This window comes from Talaromyces atroroseus (genome assembly GCF_001907595.1).
Source record: "Talaromyces atroroseus strain IBT 11181 chromosome Unknown scaffold_2, whole genome shotgun sequence".
Taxonomy (NCBI): domain Eukaryota; kingdom Fungi; phylum Ascomycota; class Eurotiomycetes; order Eurotiales; family Trichocomaceae; genus Talaromyces; species Talaromyces atroroseus.
This window is the reverse complement of record NW_017971434.1, coordinates 658,102-674,141: the sequence shown is the minus strand read 5'-3', so window position 1 is coordinate 674,141 and position 16,040 is coordinate 658,102. Positions and strand designations below refer to the sequence as shown.

At 45.3% G+C, this 16,040-nt stretch overlaps 5 protein-coding genes across 5 annotated transcripts, besides 1 other annotated feature; 1 reads left to right on the top strand and 4 right to left on the bottom strand.

Annotated features, from left to right (window-relative positions):
• Window positions 1-726: 726 nt before the first annotated feature.
• UA08_02379 (hypothetical protein) lies at window positions 727-2,268 on the bottom strand (the record flags this gene model as incomplete). Its single annotated transcript, XM_020264414.1, has 1 exon — window positions 727-2,268. The coding sequence occupies one exon, from the start codon at window positions 2,266-2,268 to the stop codon at window positions 727-729; it is 1,542 nt and encodes a 513-aa protein (XP_020122720.1).
• A 3,862-nt stretch (window positions 2,269-6,130) lies between these two features.
• Window positions 6,131-6,212: a repeat region (Identified by RepeatMasker using a combination of RepBase library and repeat library created with RepeatScout).
• A 761-nt stretch (window positions 6,213-6,973) lies between these two features.
• Window positions 6,974-8,668, bottom strand: UA08_02378 (Glutarate-semialdehyde dehydrogenase DavD; the record flags this gene model as incomplete). The annotated part of the gene is made up of 4 exons (XM_020264413.1): window positions 6,974-7,088; window positions 7,164-8,433; window positions 8,499-8,586; window positions 8,648-8,668. The coding sequence occupies 4 exons, from the start codon at window positions 8,666-8,668 to the stop codon at window positions 6,974-6,976; spliced, it is 1,494 nt and encodes a 497-aa protein (XP_020122717.1).
• A 638-nt stretch (window positions 8,669-9,306) lies between these two features.
• Window positions 9,307-10,762, bottom strand: UA08_02377 (hypothetical protein; the record flags this gene model as incomplete). Its single annotated transcript, XM_020264412.1, has 2 exons — window positions 9,307-10,704; window positions 10,760-10,762. 2 exons carry the CDS (start codon window positions 10,760-10,762, stop codon window positions 9,307-9,309), a joined length of 1,401 nt encoding a protein of 466 aa, XP_020122718.1.
• Window positions 10,763-11,691: 929 nt separating this feature from the next.
• On the top strand, window positions 11,692-12,471 carry UA08_02376 (hypothetical protein; the record flags this gene model as incomplete). The annotated part of the gene is made up of 2 exons (XM_020264411.1): window positions 11,692-12,167; window positions 12,222-12,471. The coding sequence occupies 2 exons, from the start codon at window positions 11,692-11,694 to the stop codon at window positions 12,469-12,471; spliced, it is 726 nt and encodes a 241-aa protein (XP_020122715.1).
• A 1,872-nt stretch (window positions 12,472-14,343) lies between these two features.
• On the bottom strand, window positions 14,344-15,087 carry UA08_02375 (hypothetical protein; the record flags this gene model as incomplete). Its single annotated transcript, XM_020264410.1, has 2 exons — window positions 14,344-14,543; window positions 14,775-15,087. The coding sequence occupies 2 exons, from the start codon at window positions 15,085-15,087 to the stop codon at window positions 14,344-14,346; spliced, it is 513 nt and encodes a 170-aa protein (XP_020122716.1).
• Between the last annotated feature and the right edge of the window lie 953 nt (window positions 15,088-16,040).

Below are 16,040 nucleotides of genomic sequence, written 5' to 3'. Positions count from 1 at the left end.
CCCCGCGGTGCACAAACAGGCACCACCATCTGCTCGTCGGTGGCGGGGATGCGATGCCAAAAAGATTACCGATCCAAAAAAAAACTTTCTGACGGCGCTTCCATCGGCCCCACAGCGGATGATTTGCTAATTGGCTGATGCAGCGGGCGGTGGCGGCGGAAGGCGGAGTCACTCGTTCCTTGCTGAGGCTTCCTCTGCCACTCATGCATCCTGATTGGGCTCAGTGCAAATGACTCACAACGACTAATCGTGTATGTATTGGGGCTAACCAAGTTTTGCTTAGCGGCACGATAGCCCTAACAGGCCTCGTTCCATCAGTTGCTCCCATTAGTTACTAGTGAACAGTGATTCATGAATGTGAGTTACATAGTCTCATGACTACCTGGGCTTCCTAACAGCACTAGAATACTTATTTCCTACTATCATTTTGCGCATACCACCCATTCTGGGTATGCTGCTTACACAGCAGGTGCGGAATGAACAGAAGCTAATGATATTTTTGACATACGACATCGAAAGTCTAGTTTCAGCCTGGCAAAGAAAAGATAATGATTAAGGTTTTTCATGTGATAATCAAGAGCGAGATACCCCTGCCAATACATGAACTGCAATTTTCACAACACGACACAGTCCTAAATATCAAGAAGCAAACATAAAAAGTAAATGTGTCTAATCCATGAACAAATTCCAGATAGATGATAACACAACTCCGCCATAACCTCTGCTTTATTGAGATGCCATCGGAGGCTCAACGAGAATTGTCTCAGCTTCGCTAGGAACGCCGTTCAGCATGGCAAACAAATGCCAATAACCAGGCAATAACACGCCAGCATCACGTGTCAGGCCAAGAGTAAAGAGAGTTGCATTTGCAGCTTGTGGAGAGACGTTCACGCGGCGTTGATCAGTGTTGACTGTGTGTGTAGAACTGCTCATTCGTACCATCGAAAAAGTGAGTTTCTGAGTTGATTCGACTGGTTGTGAAAGCGAAACATTGAGAGTTTGGCCAATTTTCAGCGTGGGGTTTACAACATGATTGATAATCGGGCGTTTTGCTGGAGTAACGCCGTCGGACTCGAAAAAATATGGTGGAGTGTAAATATGGGCGTCTAAATGATTGGCCTCACAGGCATAGGGGCATAGACCGCCACCGCCAACAAAAACTGTAGCATTTGGCAGAAGCAGAGCGGAAGAGTGATAATTTCGTGGGGTCGGAAGCTTTGGAAGCTCTGTGAATTCTTTTGTCTTTGGATCCCACAGTTCAGGGACCATGCTAGAGTTTGCGTCTGTGAAGACAATAGGATAAGACTGACCTCCGACAACGAAGACTTTTCCATCTGGCAGAATGACTGCGTTGGCAAATGATCGCGCAGAATGCATGTTGTTGATCTCCTCAACAAGGACAGGCTCTCCAGGCTTATGCACAGTGAGGATATGGGCGTTAGATGTAGCCTTACTGTCGTTATATGACGGTGCACCACCCAATGTGAGAATCTTCCCTTTGCCAGCATCATACATAACAGCCATACCGGCCATTCCATCAGTATCGTTTCCTCGAGTTCCAGCATGCGTAATAGACCCGTTTTCATGAGTGTCAAACCAGTGCATTTTAGTGCTTGGCCCAGCTTGTAGGACAGAGCCATTCGACCATGCGAATAACCAGCCGTGGTTGTCTGAACGATAGATGCCACCCGCATCGTTGGTCAGCATTGGTTCAGCAGAACAGCCAGGCAGCAGCGTCCATTCGTCAGCCTCAGGATCATATATTTCCCCGTCCTTGTTTCCTATACCGCCGCTGAAAGAACCCCCGACAGTAAAGATGCGCCCATCAGTGATCGTAGTAGATGATTGATAGCCGCGTGGGATTTTCATATCGGACGCTGCCTTCCATTCTTTTCCATCGAAAATACTTGTCTTTTCCTCCGTGTCTCCACCACTAACAATAATACGTCCCTTAAAATCTAGGCTGATTCCGGGACAGAACATGTCGTGCTCGGTATGTGATATTGAGTAATGGGCAATCGTGCCGTTTTTCGGGTTGTAGATAGCCGTCTGAGTGACTCCGGCTGCGTCAACACCAAAGGAATCATTCTTGAATGCAGCCCAGATTGCAACCTCTCCAGTAGTTGGAACCATGGAAACTGCCACTGGAATAAGAGGGAGATCGATGCGTTCACTCCATGGGTGAGTAGCATTAGTTGGTTGGTGTTCGTATGAGACCGCACCGGTAATGAGCACAAGGGCTGCCAAAGGAGGTCTGAAGTGTCGCATTTCCAGTGTCTCTTTCAAGACCAAGAAGAAACTTATGATTTCTGGTAGCTTTAGTAGCTAGATATATAGAATTGCGTATAAAAAGTTCAGTGTAGAGCTTTCACGTCGAGGAGATAGTAGTAGTGATTTGAATGAGGATGGAATAATGTAGGAGGAAAAGGTATTGCCTCGATAAAATTATATATATAGGCAGAAGTAACCATAATATTTACCATATTTATATCTTTACAGCCTGCGCACATCAGGCTACACAGGTAATCTCCGACTTTCTCAGTCATGCCTGGTGTCTTGGTGTTGTTGACTGAGCGGAACCGTGGTACACAGGGCATGCCGTCCAAACACACCAAAGACGAGATCTGAGCCTAGCCTATGCAATTATATTTGGCACTAGGAGTTGTTTATGTTTTGCTCACGACTGCTTCCACTAGACCATAGGCTTTGTATTTCCATGTAGGCAGCCATCGGATCATGTAGGCAGAGACAGATACCGGCGCCTGACGATCGAGCATGGGGTAAAGTGGATAGATCCATGGATCAGTTGAAGATCCTGACTTACTATTATCTATTAAGTTTATCAGATTCGTCCATAACAGCTCTGACATGACAAATAATATCGGCTGCCACGTGATGCCGGCAAGACCTAACGGGGCTTTGTTGCCTAAATCGTTGACAGTAATAACCAGCGGAACAGCTTGGATTTCGTACGGTGCTTCGCATGTCTATCGTATTCTTCAGTAAAACGACAGCGTATAGATAGAGAAGTAGCTCTGACTATCCTACGATATCACTTGCTAATTATGTGCACACTCGATGACTTCCGCGACAATATTTCAAGCTAGCGTTTCAAGTATGCCGTGGAATATTCCTTTCTTTGTTCTGCATGCGCGTTAAATGCTGCAGTCTATGCATGTCGACGTGGCAACAAAAAATAGCATTGTATTGACAAAGAGAACCGTTAGAAACTTCTAGTAAACTTGTTGTGGGCAAAATTCAATTTGACATTGATTTATTGACCACCTTTGATGTTTCTGGAGAATAAGTGATTCGAGGCTACAATTTTCCCATAAGATTGAAACGAAACACTAACAGTCTCTTTTTTGTATGTGCAAATAGCGAGTGTTCATTTATACACAGCAAATGATCATATGTCCAAAAGATGAAAACGTTAAATACATGATAGAATACCCAGGTTCTTTATTGATTCCCATGAGTGTGCATAGTGATCTTATGTTCAGTTCATGTTTGAAACATGGATGAGGTCAAAATCAAGACCTAAAGAAGAGATATGCAGAAATAGACACAAGAAGCGAAAGAAGAGGGGGGGAAAATTAACAATGAAGATAAATAAATCACAAGTATTCCATCCTGTAGACGTGCGGAAAGTTGGCAACTGGTGATTGTTCGCTGAGCATATTCGTTGAGACAAGCCGTTGGAGGTCGCGGAGTGTATTTTGCGTTATAGATAGACATACTCCACGTCGAAGGCAAGCATTTGAATCTCGTGAAACGACCTGTAGGACTGGCCAGCCTCGATTCGTCTCCGAGAAGATATTTGGAGTTGTCCGAATGTGCGTTGTGTGCGTATTGAAAGCGTGTTCTGTGTACGTATGAACCGCAATTCAAGGTTCAGTCGTCACTCTGTCGACATCGAGGATCCGTATATTGACAGTTGCAGTAAAAGTGAAATATGAACATGGTGAAAAGATTTAATTTTCAGGTATAAATATTACCTGTCGTTGAAGGAGCATGACTTCGGAGAATAACTATCAGGATGTGTGATGTTGACTGATGGTTCCGAGGTTAGTCAAAACGCTCGACTCTCATACAGCACAAATGAATGCAGAATTTCGAGGGACATACATCGTATGCTTTCCCTGGACTTGCACGATATCCTGCCTAGAAGCATGCTTCACCGATAGCCGTGCACCAATTGCTGCGTTCTTCGATGTCCTCGGCACCAGGCGGTAGAACAGCAGCCGGAGCTTTGATAGCAACTGGAGCAGCAGCGACTCGAAGGGCCAGAGTGGCTAGCATGATGAAGATAATTTTCATGACGGATAGTTGATCCAACCTGTCTGTCGAGAACAGATTGCTAAGTATATTACTGATTGTAGTAGTTGGGATAGTTGCAAGGGAGTCTTCCTGCACGGATAAGAGGGAACAAAAAGACAGTTGCCATGAGGGATTAGACTTGTTCTTTATAAAGATGAAACATCTCAGATGACAATGAGCAGAGTCAGTGCGTGAGAGAGAAGCTTCATCCACAATAAAATTCATCGCTACCAACGTCACGACGAAGACACGAGGGTCCAGATTGAAGAGATATTCTGGTTCATCCTAAGCGAAGCAGCGCCATTGGGAGGTTGAAAGCGTCTGCTTCACGCAGTCAATAAGTTGGCTGGCATTGAGCACGCCGAAAGGGGCAAGTCTGCGTCAGTGCAGAATTTCCCTTTTTGGGTATCAATAGCCAATATCCCGATTGACAGCGGCCGTTTCTTCATCAGCTCAATAAAGCCCTGAACAAAGACATTTCGTCCATCTTTGTCTTTGTTCGCTTTGTTTTATTTTCTTATTCCCCTCTGTTTCTGCTCATGTCTTCGTCGCACCAGTCCCCTAGGCAATTGGTGCACGTACTCGCTCGGAACGCTCGCATCGTCGACGTCTCGGGACATTACTCAGGTGGCTAGCTTTCAGCCATGTGGTTTGCTTGACGCATGAAAACGCTAGGATTTACGCATTGCTTGTCACCCACGGTGCATCGACGTCTCTTCGAGCCGTGTCCAGCCTATGCTTTCCACCTCTTTTGTTCCCAGCGAGCACAAGTGGATCAGTGGACAACCAAGTTGTTTGACTTATGTCCGTACTCCGTACAGCGCACAACGGGCATTGTAATGAAGTGTGCCGAGTGAATGTTGTCATATGGATGAGCGAAACTCAATAACTTTGTGTCTTATCCTAATCGATGCATTCTATGCATAATTTCTTTCACGACATTCGTTTTCCACCTGCACGATGCATCTGACTATTGGACTCTACGAATTTAGTCGGGCTGGTGGCGTAGCCCGGTCATTTGCAAATATCTGGTCCCAACTTTGGCTCATCCATGACTAGCTACGACGACAGAGGCTTGTCGCCACTTCGTATGAAATCGGAACCTTCAGACTTGCAACTGAGACGATAGAGGTGGAATCTGGTAATCTCAAGAGGCGGTCTGGAAAATTCCATCTCATTCTCGAGCTAAGAAGGTTTCATTATGAAGCAGCTTGCTTCCTCTTTATTAGTTGATTAAGGTCTGACAAGACGATTAGACGGCTATTGAGGTCTGTGGATCTGGAGCTAGCCAATCTTACCTCAGCTCTGTCATGGAAAATGCCGCAGGTAATGTTGCAATCTCGCTCATACTGTTTGATGTCAGTGAGAAAGTAAGAATCATCAAAGACATGTTACATCTATAGTGACCTATAGTGATGCAGTCAATTGTATTGAGTGCTGCAATTGTAACAGAAGAAGGCTTTGGTTCACGCTGGAGAAAAGACAATAAACATCGTTATTCTGTCTATAGTGAGCATGGTGCTTAGACGAGGTCTGCCTTTCTGCCTAAGGCTGCTCTGTAGGAAACGTGATTGACCATGTGACAGCGTGCCTGCTACACATTTCCAGCCCTTTCGGTTCCTGCTTCAGCTCAAGCAGCGTTCATTACAGATTCATGACTATATAAAAGGAGGTACTCTAAGCCGCTCGCGATCTGTAAGCCTATTCCTCTCATGCGTTTTAGTCTTCACTTGTTTTTCTGACTCTAATCATAGGACCTAGGTTACTATACGGTATTCGAGGTTTTAAGAGCTCTCGTTCAGAGAACACTAGTTGAACAGTATCATCCAGGTCTCTCAGCCAACGTGATATACTCGCTGGCCCTGTCAGTGTAATGCGTGTGACGCCAAAAATCTCGGCCTCCTCAAAGACGATGGGCGAGCTAACACTGTACTCACTCGTATGTGTGCATGCCTGGCCTTCCTCCTTATATGTGGATTCACTGCATATTCTAACAGCCAACAGTCGTTCCATGTCTGGTGTTGAAATATAGGGTTATGAAGCCGCACACGCCGCCGTCAACTCGTCGATACTCTCTCCACATTCACTCCCTCCGAGGGGAGATAGTCTGTCGCCATATACTTTATGGTCGCCCGGGGAGGGATATTATACAAAGGGTCTTCGTCCTGTCAGTCGCTAGATTTAAAGGCCTAGATGAGGAGTGGAGAATAACACGGTTTGTCTCAAACCTTCGCCAGTACCAATTCCATGCGCTTCCCATCGAATGATTGCACATCCTCACGATGCAAATCTACTTCCTCCGAGGCTTTGTGAAGCATTCTATCTGGCCTATGAATGGCCTAAACTGCATGCATGAAGCATAACGAAGATGAAATACGTGAACCTGTCAGTATCGAAGTTGCGAGGCATTGGAAGTTGAATACAATGCCTCTAACTGTGTTCTGTCCTTCGGCACAGCTTCCTTTTAGGAGAGCATTCTATGGTTTCACCGCTTCACCACAATATGAAGACGTCTATAGTTTGCTATTGGAATAAAAAGCAAGCGTTAGGAATTATTGACTACCTTTCAAGTTAGGAATAACTAGTAACTAATTGCAGTGCAATCTTCCTTGACTAGACCACGATTTTTAATTAAAACAAAATATTTTATAGATTACAAACCAGGCTCGGTGATGCCTCCAAACGTAACTGATTTTGTGGTAATGAACTCCTCAATACCATACTTGCTTCCCTCACGACCGAAACCGCTTTGCTTGACACCTCCGAATCTATGAATCAATTAGTAAATAATAACTGCAAGAAGAAATAGAAAAGAAGAAAAAGAAAAAGGTACGAAGACTTACGGTGAAGCGACGTCACTGACGAGACCGGTATTGACACCAACCATACCGACCTCCAACGCTTCAGCGACACGGAAGCACCGTCTCACGTCGCTAGAGAAGAAATACGCAGCCAAGCCAACCTCAGCTTGGTTGGCAAGCTTGATGACATCCTCTTCGGTATCAAATGGGAACAGGCCTGCAACAGGACCAAAGGTTTCCTCAGAAGCCACGAGCATATCCTTAGTCATATGTGACAAGACAGTAGGGTAGTAGAAATTTTCGCCGAGCTCAGGTGCTCTCTGCCCACCGACGGTGATTTTGGCGCCCTTGGACTCTGCATCTCGCACATGTTGTTCGACCTTGGCAATTGCACGAGAATGAATGACAGGGCCGTGAGTAATGCCTTCTTCAAATCCAGGTCCAAGTTTGAAGCCTCGGACTTTTTCGGTAAACTTGGTGACGAACTCATCGTAAATTCCCCTTTGCACATAGATACGATTCGCGCACACGCAGGTTTGCCCTGAGCTACGAAACTTGGACGTGATAGCTCCAGTGACGGCAGCATCAAGATCCTTGACGTCGTCAAAGACGATGAATGGGGCATTCCCACCAAGCTCCCAGGAGACTTTCTTGACAGTTGAAGATGCTTGCTTCATGAGTAGCCTGCCGACGTTTGTGGATCCAGTGAAAGAGACCTTGCGAATGTCCGGGTGTGTGGTCAGGATTTCTCCAACTTCAGCCACATTCTTGTCTGCCGTTACAATGTTCACAACACCCTTGGGAATACCAGCGCGCGAGGCGAGCTCAGCTAGAGCATTAGCTGTGAATGGAGTCTCGCCTGGAGACTTTACAACCACGGTGCAGCCTGCCGCCAGAGCAGGCCCGATCTTACGTGTGATCATAGCAGCAGGAAAATTCCAGGGGGTAATGAGACCGCAAACACCGACCGGCTCTCTTAGCGTGATAATTCGGTTTCCGGGAACAGATGCCGGTATGGTATCACCGTAGATACGAGGAGCCTCCTCGCTAAACCACTCGAAAAAGCTCGCAGCGTAGGTGGCTTCACCTTTCGCGTCAGCAAGAGGCTTGCCGTTTTCCCAGGTAATCAGGGTCGCCAAATCATCTGCATTGTCTATCATTAACTGATACCATCTTCGCAACATGCGGGCTCGCTCCCGAGCAAGCGTCTTGCGGAAACTGGGGAAAGCGGCGGCGGCAGCCTTGATGGCCGTTTCTGTGTCGGCAGCGGTGAATTCTGGGCAGGTGCCAATAACCTTGCCATCGGATGGGTCTTCATCATGACGGTTCTACTTATCAGCGATCAATCACCACGCGGTTGTTTGTTATGGTGCTCACCATGAACTTCGAATGTCTGTCCAGATTGTGCCCCAACCCATTCGCCATTGACATATGCCTTCTCGATGAAAAGGGATTTATCTTTTAACTGTACAAGCAATATCGTTTATTAGTTGAACGGTCATAATTGTCAATGGGCATAGACTTACGGGAGGGATTGTGTGGCCCATGCTGCTGTATAGTCTCAGAAATGCTGGAGATGGAGGGATGGTGTAGGGATATCGCAGTTGTTGCCTCGTCAATTGTCGACATAAAGGTCGAACAAATCGTTCCATAGCTCAGGCGAAGAAGGTAGGAGCGTCTTATACTTGATTAGTGAGAAATCTAATCGTGAGGGGCTTCCGAGTTTCCCCTCGGTTTCAGCAGAAGTGCCGGCCGCTCGGCACTGCGAGTCTTATCAACAAGCGGGGTAAAGAATTCGGGCCCAACGAAGCTGGCACGGCCAGTGTGCAAACAGACAGAATGAAAGTTTTCAAGAGAGAAGCAAGAACGGCGTGGAAATCACGAAAGTTAGGAAGTTAGGATTATTATATCGAGCTGCGGAAGGCAGTCGCGGCGCGCTGCTCGGCTTGTGATTCGCTGCTTTGCTCCGAGCTCGCAACGTCATCCCATATCACGTGCCAGCGTCATTGTTGCACAAAGTCTTGCGAACACATCTCGGCAGGCTCAGCCAATCACAGCTGCGGTTTGATAGCATCTCGGCACTTCCAGCCAATTATGTGCGGGCAATGCTTTTTTCTCTATTGGGGACTTGCCTATCTGGCTATCTTAGATAAGATAAGATAAGATAATGCTGCTTCATTCTTCTCTATGTATCTCTGCGGGTGAACGTCTGCCAGGGATCGAAATCTTGTTCCAAAACTGGGGGGTTCCATTGCAAGATACGCTCTGTATCCCACAAAACATATCCCCAGTCCCATTCGCCTGTATCCAACGCACACGTTGGGACACCATGTCCAAGGGGGTATATTAGCCATATATCTGGGTGAAGAGGTGTCCCGGCGCACCAATATTTTATCCAGGCTTGATTTGGTTGCTCTAAAAGCGGCCAGGAAGAAATAACATCCGCGAGATCTTCACGTTCATAGCGATCAGCCGGCGATAAAAGAGGTAGTCTCTCGTTGTTGCCCAATCTCCCGATCTGCCACAACTCCCTGTCTACAGAGGTCCAAAAGGGACGTCGAAGATTGTTTAGTATTGCCTTTTCTCTCTCCTCGTTATTTGAGCGTAGGACTTTAGCAAAGAAGCAGAGACCGATAGCAATCATTTCGTCTCTCCGGGAACATCCATCCATACCTGCGAATGAGAGAAAGTTAGTATTTTGAATAGGTTGGATCCGTGGAATATGGGCACGCTCACTTTCAAGTTCGTCTATACTCGACATCGGTGTGCCTTCCGGTACAAGATCCCCATCCAAATGGTTTTCGACGGTAGGTGGGGCACCGGGATAACGCGGAACGAATCTCTCGAGAAGCGTGTCTCTGATCTCCTCGAAGATTTTCAAGTACTTGTTATCACAATACAGCCATATGCATCCCACTTCCTCAACTTCCCAGGGTGGCATAGTTCCCCACAGAAGACGCCATGCGTCGGCAGCAGAAAATGTCTTCCCATACCAATCGTTTATGAACTGGTCTGTTTCTCGCGTTGGGCGTATGGGGTAATATTCCATGTGCCCAAAAATGTGACACCATGTTTGGAGACGGTAGAAGGCCCTAAAGAAGCGAGTTCGTTCATTGGACGAGAATCGCACAGGCTTCCAAACCCCATGTGTACCTGATTGCCACCAGTCCGGTTGCTCTAAGCTTTTAGAATAATCCTCTAGCAAAAAGCTTGCCGTTTCATGCAACTTAAGAAGTTGTACAAGCTCCTTAATAGTCAGTGAATCATGGTCATATTTCGGTAAGTTCCCCTCCTTAGAAGCTCTTCGCCGGAAATCGAGGAGTGCAATAATATCTTCGGTGTTTTTTGCATCCTCGGCCCATAGACCTTTAGACCGAATTGTTGTTAGAGATTCAACAAAATCGACCTGACCGTTGTATTGACGAAATAGAAGTTCGAAAAGAATCCTTGGTCGTATATTATCGTAGGCTCGATAATACTCGCGGGATGCTAATAAAAGCGCTCGGAGTGATGTGAAATCAGAGACCTCACGCAGAATAGAAACTCGTAGCTCAATTGGAAGGCCATCCAGAGTAGGTTTCGCCTGGTTATACGTGTAAGTACTTCTGAGGAGATCAAACTTAAGGCATTTCATTCACCATTGTGCCCTGATCCTCTCTCAAGACCGACTCTTCAGTATGAAAAAATATCTAGGTAGGAGAAACCTGAGCGGCGTAAGAGGCAGTAGAGTTTCATGATATACTTAGAGTCAGCTAGCTCAAGGACGACAAAATCGATGAGATGGGTTGATTGTCGTGGATAGAAGGTTGTGGGGGTTACTATACTATTTTTAAGCTGCGGTGTTTCGCCAACGCTGATTGGACATTCTGTAAGCGCCGACCTACCATATGAAACGTATAAGGAAATACATCGACAGCCAACCATAACACATTCAGATCGTTCTCATAGTTTATGATAAGTATATAGCTATGCAGCCGCAAGTTATTATTGATCATGAAACATATCAAGTACGGGGAACGTATGAGATCAAATTAGCGCCAGCGGATCACCTCATCTCCAAGTTCAATCCCTCATTAAGTAGGCTGCGTGTCTAACCATGATTTGATGTTAAGTTATGCCCCTAGTAGGGATAGCTAAATGAAACTCTCCCTGAGACCGGAACCAGCGCAATTCTAGACAAAGAGAGAGAGGCTCCCCGCCCTAGCGGAGGCTGTGATGACCGCTTCCACGACTTGAACCGTTTCAACCTGACTAGTATGCAGTTCTTTCATAGGTAAACAGACGAGAAGATTCATCGGCGTTTGATATCACTACCTGCTGAATTGGCGAAACGGGGGCTTGGTGTTTTAATTATAGATTTCCAACTGCGCCGCATTCCAACATGGTCAAGAGGTTCAATGAACTTAGATGAAGCTATCTCTGGTTTTTTTTTAAAAAGTCGCCTGATACCCTCCAAGGTCATATCCAATTCTACAACATAAAAATAATAAAGAAGCTTTCATTTTCAGTTTTCTCATAAGCCTGATTCTCTCACTTTCTCCAGTCTAAGCTTTGTTATCTTTGAGCAAGAATGTCCTCTCGCTACTCTTCTAGCCAATCACGAGGCGAAAGAAGCTACCACACTCATGAAGTCCAGTACATCGAGAGAGAGCCTTCAACGTCCTACCGTACTCGAGAAATCCCTCATACCCGTCCTCAACCAATTATGAGGCGTGAAAGCGACAGCTACAACTGGAAAGAGCCTAGCTACTATGGGCCCGACTTTCAAAATGTTGAGAAGGGGCTTTCATCTTCATTCTCCCTCCCCCGCCGCACACCGAAAGAGCCGATACCATACGTTAAACGTCCGGATCCTTACCCTCCTCACGTACTGAAAGAATACGATTACTACAAAATGAAAGAGAAAGAAAGTGATGGGGCGTATGCCGAGTTTAAAAATACCATGCCGAAGAATGGTCGACCAAGAATGCCTAAGAACCAAGAAGATGTTTCGTATCACCACACGATCATTGATCAGGGAACCGAAGTTCGGAGAATGGCCAACGAGTACGTATAACCAAGATTCACCCTTCGCTCACCAAGCTTAACCATAAATATTAGTGCTGCAATGTCACGTTCTGGATTTATCCAGAAGTACCCCTACTCATATGCACATTTCGACGACAAAAATCACTGGAAAGCCGCTGATAATCGGAAGGCCAACGCAAGCAGAATTGCAAGGTCAATAGGGGTGGCTGAAAGCAACCTTGAAATCTACGATCAAAAGCAAAAAGGAATAAGGCCAACAAAAGGTCTTAGCAAAGAGGATTACAAAAGAAAACAGAAAGAAGATAAATATGGACGTCACTAGGGCTTGTTTCTGTCATTACTACTTGGAATATTGACCGACCCAGCATCGTCTTTTTGGGCTTTTGAACTTCTCCTCTCCGCGGTAATTGACATGGCTTCCAAAAGGACGTCAGTGAGTTTTCTTATATGTTTATGTCGCACGCACTCGCCTTTTCTTTTGTCATATTTTTTTTTTTCTTTTCTGTCTATCATGATCTAGGTTTTCTTCTGTGGTTGTGCTTGTTTATTTTCCTTTTGCTTACTGCATTTTTTGTGTTGTTTATTCTTTATTTTGATTTATGCTGGTTTCCTTTTCCTGAATATTCCTTGTTTCGAAGATATATATTGATTAGGGCTGAAAGAATAATACTGCTGGCGGTTATTATTCCACATGTGGAAGGCGGTACTATTAAAACGATGCTGTTCTCAAACTAGCATCCAATTGCAATCATGCTCTTTGAGATTCTGGTCAAGGTCATCAGCACAAGAAAGTACTATATCGATAGTAAGGGACAATATACCACTATTCCAAAAAGGGATACATTATTGGTTTTTGGCAGTATTTGCGTTACATTATTACACTAGGGATTTTAGGCCCCACTTCGTATTTCATAGTTCTCTCAGTGGAGACGCTAATGCAAGTCGCTGACGGCGATAGACAGTGATAATGCTTGGCGCATTGCATCCAGGCTTTGCATGTCGTTCTCTCCGTTGATTACATGTAGATATGGCTGCTCTCCGATGCTATCTGCAAAAACCAAAATCATAAAAATCCTGCTGCTGATACAGCACAGTGGCATATTCACCGCGTAATCGTGTTCTGGCATTGACAGAGAATTTGTTCCTCTAGTGGTTTGTTTAGTTCCCCTCTGCACATCACCCAATTTGCTCAAAGAAATCATTACAGACAACTATGATTCGCCAAAATAAACAACCGTCTGGTTTGCCTCAAAATGGCGGACTTGACACAGCCTCTGAAGACCAGTCTTCACCAAACGAGCATCGCTCTATACAAGCTTGCAATTTCTGGCTACAGTCATACGATCCGCCTTACATTTCCGCTAAAACGTTTGCCCTACTATGTTCACCTCCGAACGAAGAGCCCACGTTGAAAACTTTTATATTGCAGTGCTTGGAAACACACGTTGGTCACGTCGAAGGAATTGACGATGCCATTAATCGCCATTGCTCTCATGCTCATACCTCCTTTTCCGGAACTTTGTGGACAAATTATTTTCACATGATTTGTGTGCCTTTAATGTGCCTTACCTTTCTGGCACTAGGCTTGCGAACTATCCGTCACTATGGCAAGAATGATCAACATAAACACTATAGACGTCAAGTTGGTCTTGATGAGGGGCAGGGTGAGAAGAAATGTTGAATCGAAGTAAAGCCATGTTAGGAATGACTTTAATGGCGGGGTTCTTTTAGTCTTAGGAGCTTTATGAACTGGAATTATCTAGTCAGAAGTTTGTATGTTTGACATATATTTAATGAAATCAATTGCACGCAATCCCTAGATGATGAATCACTGCTGTTTAGTAAGATCTCTGGACTTTGTTTATGACTTTAAGATATGAACCGACAGATAAGCCTTATTTATTTTGTGATATTCTATCAAATAAAAGCAGGGACAACCCTTCCCGGAAATGACTGTATGTCCTTGTGCGCTTAGAAAGCAGGCATATGCATTATTAGTGTCCTTGCCCGGTCCTACGTTCACTGTATATACAAGCATTCAATCGAAGGACTACACCGCTTGAAGATGATGGAAGCAACTTGCTCAACCAAAGGGGATGTTCTACGTTCATGGAGCTCCGCAACCCTGGGCCTATGGAGGGTGAGCTATGGCGCGTTGAATCAAAGTGGGCTGGAGGCTGTGGGTTAATGAGGCTTAGAAGCCATACTGCGATGGGCCGGCAGTATTGGATGGTGATATGGGATCGTCGTAACTCGTGGAATTAGACTGAGACAAGCTGAGGAGCACGTCTGTACGCGGAGAACCAAGCATGTATTGGTGGCATGCTATCGCTTCAAAATTATGCATCAGCCTCTTAGTCACTTGTGAGTCTGTCTCAAAGATATGTACGTTTTCTATTTCTATGAGCAGTTGACCCATAGTACTATCAAGGGAGGGATCAGTGTTCGGAGACTGTTCCACATTTTCTTTACAAGATTCAACCGCACCTGAAGAGTGGCGTTGTAAGGAACGACTACCGCAGTCTCCGCTCCCTAGACTGTGTCAGGTCCCTCTTTACATAATCCTTAATCGCAATATGGGCATGAGCCATATAGCAACTAGACAAACGGAGTAGACAGACTTACGTTGGACCCTCTGGTTTAGACGATTCTGGATTTTCTTGCGTTGTTTGGAGTCTGAAATTCCTGGCCAGTCCTCCTCTGGCCAGGAATGAATGCGCTTGGAGAATGACTGTAAAACAGTCCGCTTGTCGAGATCTTCCGCTTCGCTCATTTGCAAGCTATTGCTCAGCAAGAACAGGTCAGTCATCCATAATCGCATATCACGCATGCAATCGTATGACCAGAAGAATCGAAAAGCGAACATAACAAAAGTTTCATCGAAGCATGACGCAAGGAGATAACGCTCTAGATCTACCTCGATCGATTCCCGATCCATAATTGCCATTTGCCTGCATGAGACTTAACCAATAGAGGAATGGTCGAGAGTACGTACAATTGTTATTGGGTCTTGGCATTATTTCTTGCAGCTATTCGAAACGCTATATCGGACAGACTATCAGTGTCTCCTTATTCTGCCTTGTTCCTTATTAAAAGAGGGTGCGAAAAAGCGTTGTCATTGAAGTCGTCTGTTTACATGAAATTCAGATATCGTTTAACTTGACAGATGCGTGACAAGACGACATATATATAGCTTGTCTTGATTCCAAGGTGCCTACCTTCTCACTCACAATTTTGGAATAACTTGTTTAAGAAACCTAAATGTGCGCCAATTTTCTGTTGAAAGCTCATCATGGAGCTAGGGGCTTGACAAGTCACGTCTACGCTGAAGCTCGTGTAGACCGCAACAGCCTCAGCAAAATGGTCAAAACGCTCACGTTTGGCGACCAGCAGGTTTCTATTCCCGGCTTCCGCGCCATGGCCCTTAATTTTTTCTATGGGCATAGACCTCAACCTTTAACAGTCCGAGTCTGTTCTGTTGAAAGCCGTTGAAATTGGCTGCACTATTTAGGATACTGCGGTAAGCAACTAACCATTCGATATGTCATAGCATCTAATCGCGTTTCAGATTGCCTATAAAAACGGCGAAAATGGCGAAAATGCTTGGAGACTTCATCAAGAAGCATGATATACGCGGCAAGCTTTTCGAAGAGAACAATCACTCCACCTTTTTACCACATTGTTCCATTGCCTCATATCACATCACCCCCAGTAGCTTCCCAGTGGGCTTGTCGTTTTCGGTCCTCAACGAATAGTGACTATTTCGCCTCTCATATCAAGAAATTATTGAAAGAACAATTGACAGGCTTCACTTCACCCACTCTACTATCTCCACTGAATCGACCCCAATATGTAAAAAACGTGGCCAAAGAATTTGTCGGCAAAGTATCT